The sequence below is a fragment of the Musca vetustissima genome, unplaced genomic scaffold (genome assembly GCF_032173495.1).
Source record: "Musca vetustissima isolate MV318-11 ecotype Yass unplaced genomic scaffold, APGP_CSIRO_Mvet_v1 utg106867, whole genome shotgun sequence".
NCBI lineage: Eukaryota > Metazoa > Arthropoda > Insecta > Diptera > Muscidae > Musca > Musca vetustissima.
In genome coordinates this window covers 2,725-12,796 of record NW_026877332.1, presented here as the reverse complement: position 1 = coordinate 12,796, position 10,072 = coordinate 2,725, and the positions used below count along the sequence as shown (strand labels likewise).

At 35.1% G+C, this 10,072-nt stretch overlaps 1 protein-coding gene across 1 annotated transcript; it reads right to left on the bottom strand.

The window, feature by feature from the left end:
• Positions 1 to 287: 287 nt before the first annotated feature.
• LOC133321943 (probable G-protein coupled receptor Mth-like 8) lies at positions 288 to 9,657 on the bottom strand. The gene is made up of 6 exons (XM_061531014.1): positions 9,011 to 9,657; positions 2,474 to 2,665; positions 2,191 to 2,409; positions 1,964 to 2,114; positions 403 to 615; positions 288 to 339 (listed from the first exon to the last, which is right to left on the bottom strand). Exons 1-6 carry the CDS (start codon positions 9,633 to 9,635, stop codon positions 288 to 290), a joined length of 1,452 nt encoding a protein of 483 aa, XP_061386998.1. The 5' UTR covers positions 9,636 to 9,657.
• Between the last annotated feature and the right edge of the window lie 415 nt (positions 9,658 to 10,072).

Below are 10,072 nucleotides of genomic sequence, written 5' to 3'. Positions count from 1 at the left end.
GGATTTATAATTGGAACAGCGACCGATATTTAGGGGAAACCACATATCACTTCCATGTTAAGTCACATTGTCATGGACCACTGATATTTGTCACTTTTAATTCATTACACTTTCGTTTGTTTTTCTTAAATTTCATTACAACACAGATCTATTACAAATATTACATTTTATTTATATATTTGTCTTCTGGAATTTCCTTATCCATTTAATTCAAATACACAACGACCACAATGTTTTTTTTTTGTTTTCAACTTAATAACTACACAATGACTCCAGAGATCAACATTTTAAGTATATGTTGTCATTGGAACTGATATTTCGGCCATATCATCATTATCCCTGTGTTGAAAGAAAAGCAAGGATTATTATTTAGATTTAAAAACAATATAAAACTCTACTTACATATCGTCATCAATGCGACGTAAAAACTGTTGAATCTGATGATTTTTACCAAGCAAAGCATACATTGTACCAAAACCATGAAATGCTACAAAAAGACATACCACATAATTAATATGTGTGTACTCGCCGCGATAGTAATTAATTACGAATGAACAAATGCAAACTAGCCAGGCGAACAGGGTATAGCCGACAAATATCCAAAATGATTGGAAACTGAAATAGAGAAAAAGACTCATTTACTTATTAAAAACAAAAAAGGACGTAAAAGGGCGTTAAATAATTTTAACATAAAATATAATTTTATATAAAAATATCTAATAATTTAAAAAAATTATGAGGACTATTTAGGCGAGGGTTATATACAAAAATTTTTCGGGGGATTATATAGGCGTTGTTCATTTGAAACCAGTGAGCGGAGCAGTATAGTCGGACGGGCCGACCATAGGATACCCTACACAACTATCACGGAATTCTAACTTTCTGTGGATTTTTATTCCGAGCCTTGGCAATATTTCGTGATAGTTGCACCCTTTTGCCCGGTTAGAGGTCAACAGCACCCCTTCCTTGCACTGATATATTTTCCGAATATAACTAATATTCAGTACAGTCCTTCTAATTATTTATCCATATTCCCTTCACCGTGGGTTGTGTTGTGGTGTTCGGCTTTTAATTGTGTCCTATGGATCGACTCGAAAAAAAACACAAAAAATATGTATTCGGTCCACTTCATCCCAAAATTAGTATCTGATCGTCATCGAAAATTATAGGCGTTGTCCTTGACCATAACTGGAACCTCATTGAACATTTCAATGCGGTCATCGATCTAAGTGGTAATGGGTTACTAAATAATATCTCAATACGTAAGCACCTGTAAATATTTGGGTGTAACTCCCACATACGACAATACTATTGGTATCAATTTAAAGGTCAACCACTCATCTTGGACACACTATCAACTTCTCTGTGTCCTTCAGGAGTAAATATATACGCTATAGAATACAAATTTTGTAATTTTTCACACAAAAGTCAGGGTCCATTTGACCCGCTAAATATTGACCGATCTTTATCATTCTTTGCCCGATAACCTACTCTATGTAAAAATTCGCGATGTTCGTGCCATAATTGCGGCATCTGGAGCGACCAGAAAACCGACAAAAATAAATGTTTTGGTCCATTTCATCCCCTAAATATTAACCAATCTTTTCCAAAAAACAATAGGGGTCTTCATTGGCCAGAACCCATCCTACATGCAAAATTTCGTGAAGATTGGTCCATAACTGTTGCCTGTATGTATTGGTGTATTGGTATGTATATGTATTGGTCCATAACTGTTGCCAAATTATAATGGACAGACAGACGGACGCACGGACAGACGCACATGTCTAGATCGACTCAGTTAGTCGAGATGTGACGATCGGTATACTTAAAGCACAAAGCTATCAGGGTATTGACAGCATAGTTGTGTAGGGTATAAAAAGTTAACGACGTAATTACTTTATGAGCGTAAATTTAGGCATACATAAGTTTTGAAGAACCAATCGTTTTTAAGAAGCATACTTACCGATTATGCGTGGTAAATATTGACATTTTACTTGAATCGCCATTAGTCATTTCACCAATCCTTACCAGAGATAAAATATAAAATATTCCACTGAAAATATAGGCAACTATGATGGGAGCATAAAAGTAGATAACAATTGAATAATTGCGGGCTGGAAAAATTACCACAAAATTAATATCATTATTCTCAAACCAGATATCAACATCACATCTCTGTAATATACTTACGATCAAACCAACAAATATCCCCACCAAACATCGGTCTATTATTATAACTGCTGTAGCTGACAAAGAAGGACCAACAGGCGGCAATCAAAACCGTTGGAAAGAACATAAACCAAAACATCAGTTTACTCAGCAAAATGCCAAAGAAACTCAAATAGAAATTAAAACTTATAAAAGTCAAAATATAAAATGATAAAATTAAATAGAGCATGGCGAATATAGCTGAAATTGAAAAAGCACAAATTATTTTATATATAATGATGGATTATTCTATTGGAAAACTTACGAATTTTGGTACATGCATATTTGGACATATCCGCCGGATTGGTTAACGTCAAGTGGGCCAATAACGAATATCCAATTATAATACACAGGGTGTAGGTTTTTATGGCAACTCCGTAAAATGTATTTCTCATCTCGGTGCAGAGTAAATAGATGAACAGCACTATTATCATGCAAATAACAGTTATTATGAGACCTGAAATTAAAAACCCAAAATGTTATATTTATTTTTTATTTTATTATTTTTGTCACAGCATAAAACTCAAGAATAAAATTTGGGTGAGCGACAAAATCACCAAATTGTGTTATTATGACTAAAGGCAGGAAAATTCATGTTTTGACACAGCCCTCATATATACATCTCGCTCTATTTTCAGTATTTTTAAGTTTTCAATAGCCATTTAATTGCACTCCGGGTGAAAAATATCTTCAATTGTTGATATTGATCTGTTGACTTACCCCCATTATCCGTTTTCATACCCTATTATGGACCAATCTTCACGAAATTTTGCATGTAGGATGGGTTCTGGCCAATGAAGACCCCTATTGTTTTTGGAAAAGATCGGTTAATATTTAGGGGATGAAATGGACCAAAAACTTCATTTTTGTCGGTTTTTCTGGTCGCTCCAGAGGCCGCAATTATGGCCCAAACACCGAGATTTTTTGCTTGGAGAAGAGGATCGGGCCAACGAATAAGCATGCCTGTTTTGATAAGGATCGGTCAATATTCAGCGGGTCAAATGGACCCTGACTTTTGTGTGAAAAATGACAAAATTTTTATTCTATAGCGTATATATTTACTCCTGAAAGACATAGGCGCGAGGAGTTGATAGTATATCCAAGAGGAGTGGTTGGCCTTTAAATTGATACCAATTATATTGCCGTATGTACTAAGATGTGGGAGTTACACGTAAATATTTACAGGTGCTTACTTATTCAGATATTATTTAGTAACCCATTACCACACTGGAGGGCGCAAATATAGCGCTGAGGTTCCAGTTATGGTCAAGGTCAACGCCTATAATTTTCGGCGATGATCAGATAATAAGTTTGGGATGAAGTGGACCGAAAACTTATTTTTTGTGTGTTTTTCGAGCCGATCAATTGCCAAAAGCTGAACATCACAACACAACCCACTGTGAACGGAACCTGGATAAGTAATTAGAGGGCTGTACTGAATATTGGAAATATTCGGAAAATATGTCAGTGTAAGAAAGAGATGCTGTTGACCTCTAATCGGGCAATATAGTGCAAGTATCACCAAATATTGCCCCGGCTCCAAATAAAACTCCGCAGAAAGTTAGAGTTACGTGGTAGTTGTGTAGGGTATCGTATGGTCGGCCCCGTCCGACTATACTGCTCCACTCACTCTTTTTTTTTTTTTTCTTTTTTTTCAACTGAGTTTTTCTACCAAAATGGCTGTAATTTGGCATTCGGTTTTTGGGATGAATAAAAAATTTATTTACTGAAATTTTTCAATATTTTGTTAAAATAACCCTCATGTAAATGTTCCGCTTAATTACACCCTGTACAAGTATGTTGTAAGGCCCAAGAGTTTGAATGACAGGAAATATTGGAGAATGAAATGGACCAAACATGTTATTTTTGTCTGTTTTTCTGATCACTCTAGAGACTACAATTATATCCCGAACATCACAAAATTTTATACGGAGAAGGGGATCTGTTCAAATAATTAGAATAACTAAATAACGAAAGAAAGAGGAGCTTTTGACCTCTATTCGATCAAGAGGGTGCACATATATTGCCGAAATATTAGGTTAGAGAAAAAAATCCATTATTTTTATATGAACTGTAGGACTTTATTTAGCATGCTTCGGAAATATGCACCGTTTTGTTGTATGATTTTTTGCCATTTTAAAGTTAAATTCATAATGCCTTTCTCATAGAAGTCCTACTCTTTATTTGGAAAACAAACTCTAGTAGTCGATTTTCACAATCCTCCCTAGATACCACTTTTTATCATTAAAGAAATTTTGCAATGCAAGAAAAAGATGATAATCGCTTGCTCCAAGTCCGGTTTCTGGTCAATTTCCATCTTCAAACGGTCCAGTTGTTGACCGTAGAGATCGGAATTTAGCGTTTGGCCATAAAGAAGCAACTCATAATAAATAATCCCCTTCCAGTCCCACCAAATGCATAGCAGAACCTTCCTCACCGTTAGTCCTGGTTTGGCCATCGTTTGAGATATTTCGCCGCTCTTTGACCACTATCGTTTTCGCACAGGGTTATCGTATGTGATCCATTTCTCATCTCCAGTCACCATCCGTTTAAGAAATAGGTCTATCTCATTCCGTTTGGCCAAGTCTTCGCAGATGGAAATTTGATCCATTGGTGTGGCACCCCAACTTCTAGCTTCTTTTTTAATTCAGCTTTGTTTAAATGGTTTAAAACAGTTTTATGGTCGATTTTTAGCTCCAGTGCGATGTTACGACTACTAACATGCCGGTCATCTTTGATCATTTCCCCGATTTTTCGAAATTTTCGACTACCAACCTGCTTGGATTTCTTTTTTCCCAACATAATATTACCCAGGCCCGGAATATATATCCGCAGAAAGTTAAAGTTCAGGGGTAGTTGTATAGAGTTTCGTATGGTCGGCCATTTCCGACTGTACTGATGGACTCAGTGGTATTTATTATGTCCATCCAGACGACAGGCAATTTAGTATTAATAATAAAAAATAATAAAGGTATCTATTTTATTATATTATTTATAAAAAAAAACACCACAATCCATTTTTATGGACCAATTTATTATGGGGATGGAAACCCTTGGCTAGTAAATTAAGAACCCAGAAAGTCAAATTGGCCATGGGACAAATTTTTAAGTTCTGGCGTGATGATTTTTTGCTTGTAACTCTAGAGCTCATGAAGCAAATTTGTTTATATCTTTGTTTGGGACTATTAGAGGTTATTTTTGAGATAATATGCCTTCGGTCAAGTCTTATGAGGAATATTTTTGTAAAATATATTCTCCCTACATATATAGTTTTTGTGCGTCTTTTTCGTATTTACTTTCCTGAATCGAAAACTAAATACAACAAGCTGGCATTCTTGACTTCCAATATTCTGGAAAAATTTCGCTTATATGATTTCAGGTCGGGTCCTCAAAGACTGAAAAACTTACATCTGTGTAATTAATTTCGTATAAATTTACAACATTTATTTGCGAGAAAGAGATCCGGGTCCCTAAGTTTCTGTATGGTTTGGGTTTTCAAATAGTGTACTCGACTTTTGATAAATTATCAGATTTTTATTTTATAATAAAGAGAAAGGTGTGTAGCTACCATTTTCATGATATTTGGCATAATCTGTCATATGCCCTCGGTAGCCTCACAAATTCTATATCTGATATGTATATTGAATCGACGTTGGTCTGTTCCAGTAGACCTAATCTTACACATGACCCAAGGAAAATAAGTTACAACATGCTAACTCTCAAGATATTCGGTGGCCCATTGTGATCAGCACTTCGAGATAGGGTTTTACACTATATATATATATATATATATATTAAATCCAGCCCCTAGGATGATTCTATGGACAATTCTAAGCAACTTTGGTGAAGGAACAATAGGAACCAAATACAACGATAACTTTAGTATTTTATACATATTTATTATTTAGGTTGCAATTAAAAGTGTTGACACAATACAATTCCCATATGTATATGTATTCGAGTGATACGCCACGTGCTACAAGTTCTCACGATATAAATGAACATTCTACTATGTCGAATACAATATATGTATTATACGAAATATGTTCAACTAACACTCGCTCTCTATTATTCTAAAGGGGCATATTTAAATTCTGAAATCAATATTTTAGTATTTTTTAATCTTAAAATCCGAAATCCTCTACATGAAATTGAAAATTGTATCAAACTAAATTTTAATTCATTAAAGAGTACTACGTCATAACATTTTTTATAGTAAAACATTCAAATAAATCTTTCAATAACAACACAACAACAACAAATTTGTTGTTTTACTTTCGTTGGTTGCCTTCAATTAAATTTATTTTTGTTTGTTTATAAAAATAAATTGTTTTTGTTTCACATCAACTTCACACAGCATCTACTTAAAAATTCGGATTCTTTGTTTTCCGCGCTGGAGATCATTGTTCGGGGCTTGTTTTCTTCAATTTTGTTGGCAATAAATCGATCAAAAAGAGCAATATTTGACAAGAATCTATCTGCAAGACATCAGATTACAAAATTTTGGCACTTATCTGAAGTCATTTAATTAATTGTTTTATGGGGATCTATGTATAGATATACATTTGTATGTACATGTGTATGTAAGGTCAATGTACTCGTATAAATCAAATAGAATGTAATTAATTAACCCTTTGAGCCCCAATTTTTTTTCGTAATCATAGAAAAAGTTTCGGTTTACAGATTTAATGCAACTATCCTAGATAGGATATGGACAACATTTGACATCGCTACATCCTTGCATTCGGGAGATACAGTACATTCTTTCTGAAAAATAAAAGCCCAATATCAAGAAAACCAAATGCAAAATCGACGAAAAAATAATTTTGAATTATTCTCTATACAAGAATCATAAATAATTCTGATGACAGAATTCGTACATTTCGAATACGAAGCGATTTAAGTAATTTGGACTGTATACACAAATTAGTACTGTACACATTTTTTACCTTTTCTCTATATAAAAAAATCTCATAAATTTAGCAACAATTTGATTTTTTTTTAAATTTTTCTTGTGTTATGTGTCGTCAATAATCAGGTCTTGATATAGAAAATCCAAGATCCCAAAAGACCCCACAAAGAACCAAGGAATAAATTTATTTATCTTCTAGAGCCTAATTGGATATTGGAAAGAATCAGAGGCGGGTTTGGGGCCTACTAGAGTCGAATATCTACAAATAAATGAACTTCGAACCGATTAAGGTGTTTCGGGTGAGTTTGTTTAAAGAAACTTATTGAAATTTCAATCATACTCTATAGAATTGCTGCTAGGTCAGATATAAAAGGTTATCCATATAGATTCTTACAAAAGTTATTCTACTTAGAGTGATTTGAAAACCAGTGAATGGAGCAGTATTGTCGGACGGGGCCGACCATGCGATACCCTACACAACTAGCACGGAACTCAAAGTTTCTGAAGATGTTTATTCCGAGCCTGGGAAATATTTCTGATATTTGCACCCTCTTGCGCGATTAGAGGTCTACAGCACCTCTTCCCTACACTGAAATACTTCCCGAATATTACTAGTATTCAGTACAGCCCTCCTATACTTGTTCAGATTCCCTTCAGTCGGACGGGGCCGACCATATGATACCCTTCACAACTATCACGGAACTCAAACTTTCTGAAAATGTTTATTCCAAGCCTGGGAAATATTTCTGGTATTTACTCCATCTTGCGCGATTAGAGGTCTACAGCACCTCTGCCCTATACTGACATATTTTCCGAATATTACTAGTATTCAGTACAGCCCTTCTATACTTGTCCAGATTCCCTTCACCGTGAGTTGTGTTGTGATGTTCGGTTTATAATTGTGGCCTATAGATCGACTCGAAAACACACAAAAAAATAAAGTTTTCGGCCCATTTCATCCCAAAATTATTATCTGATCATCACCGAAAACTATAGGCGTTGTCCTTGACTATAACTGCAACCTCATAGTAAGGGGTTACAATATATTATCTGAATACGTAAGGACCTGTAAATATTTAAATGTAACTTCCATATCCGAGTACGACAATATAATTGGTCTCAATTTAAAGGTCAACCACTCCTCTGGAATATACTTTAAACTTTTTGAGCCTATGTCCTTCAGGGGTAAATATATAAGCGCCATAAAATACAAATTTTCTAATTTCTCACACAAAAGTCAATGTACATTTGAACCGCTAAATATTGACCGATCTTTTTTAAAACAAGCATGCTTACTCTTTGGCCCGATCCCCTTCTCTATGAAAAATTTCGCCATGTTCGAGCCATAATTGCGGTCTCTGGAGCGACCAGAAAAACCGACAAAAATTCAGTATTTGGTCCATTCCATCCCCTATATATTAACCGATCTTTACCAAAAGCAATTGACCAGAACCCATACTACATGCAAAAGTTCCTACATTGGCCTGTATCGTGTTTATAATGGACAGACGGACGGAGGGACACACATGTCTAGATCGACTCAGCTAGTCGAGATATAACGATCGGTATACTTAAAGGTGGGTCTAGGACCAATATTTTGAGGCGTTACGAACTCATCAGAACCCATACTACATGCAAAATTTCCTACATTGGCCTGTATCGTGTTTATAATGAACAGACGGACGGAGGGACACACATGTCTAGATCGACTCAGCTAGTCGAGATATAACGATCGGTATACTTTAAAGTGGGTCTAGGACCAATATTTTGAGGCGTTACGAACTCATGGGGCTGCACAAAGCTTTAATACCCTGACAACATCGTTGTGTAGTGAATAAATATTGCGATATTTAATTTCAATTCAAAATATAATCCTCCGAATATACTTACATATAGCATAAGTCCATTCACGTACACCCAATACAAATGGAAATCGATCGGGAACACATGTTAGCGGTTCCCAGTGCCAAATGAAATTCTCATCATCCTTATCCTTGCGTGAAGCCAACGGCGTATAACAATAATGTTTCGAGAAATAACGTTGCTTGTGAATTATCGAACCATTTTCATGCAACAACCAATTGACTTTGTTGTTGTCCTTTAAAACTAGCGTCATATTTTCACAGGGTGCACCAATATTGACGAGAAAATGTGTACTAGAATTTACCGCTATTGTTGAGCCATTTTGAAAACGTACCGGCATTGCTTCACGATCGATATTCGTTGTGTCATTTATGTTCGGCAGTGATTGGCAGGAGTTATCCTCTACATTATAATAAAACCCAGGATTGCAACAGAATCGTATGCAGGGTTTCAGTTTACAAACACAAGCCCGTAAATGCCGGGCCGTATTCACACGCTGTCCATTTACCATGATGAAGTCATAGATGGCCACTAAATCCGGTGGCACAACCATCCACTTGTAAATGTAACTGTGGTTCGAGACCACCTCATCGCCGTTGATAGCCAAATGGGTCTCATGGGGGTAGCTGCCGGTTATATTAACTGTATCCATAAAAGCACAAGGGTACTGGGCGCCCACACACCATGGAGTCACAATGAACAGCAGCAGGAACATTAGCATGTTGTGTTCGATATTTTTGGAATTGATTTGTTGTTGATTTCGAGAAAACATTTATTTATTTATTTTTTCTTTTTGTTGGGTATTTGTTTACTTTAAAATGGGCTAATGAACAAATTTGCCGAACAAAAACAACAAGAAGAAAACAAAGATTTAAAAAACAAGTAGATATTTGGTTTAATTTTTTTTTTGTTTGTGGTTTTTAAATTAATTTAATTTCAAAGTTGTTTTTAATTTCTTAAAATTTCATCAATTCATTTTTTTCTTCTAATTTTCCAATTTTTTTGCTGTTTTGTTTTTTAACAAAATTTTCCTGTTAACAATTTTAAATTTTCACATATTGTATATATTTTTTTGTGCGAACTGTTGCA

Bases quoted from the DNA above. Each gene is read 5' to 3' on its own strand.
- LOC133321943 (XM_061531014.1), bottom strand. From the start codon at position 9,635: ATGGATACAGTTAATATAACCGGCAGCTACCCCCATGAGACCCATTTG. The intron at 2,666-9,010 runs GTAAGTATATTC...TTTTAATTTCAG, and splicing joins TGAATGGACTTATGCTATAT to GTCTCATAATAACTGTTATT. The intron at 616-1,963 runs GTAAGTATGCTT...TCTCTATTTCAG, and splicing joins ATATTTACCACGCATAATCG to TTTCCAATCATTTTGGATAT.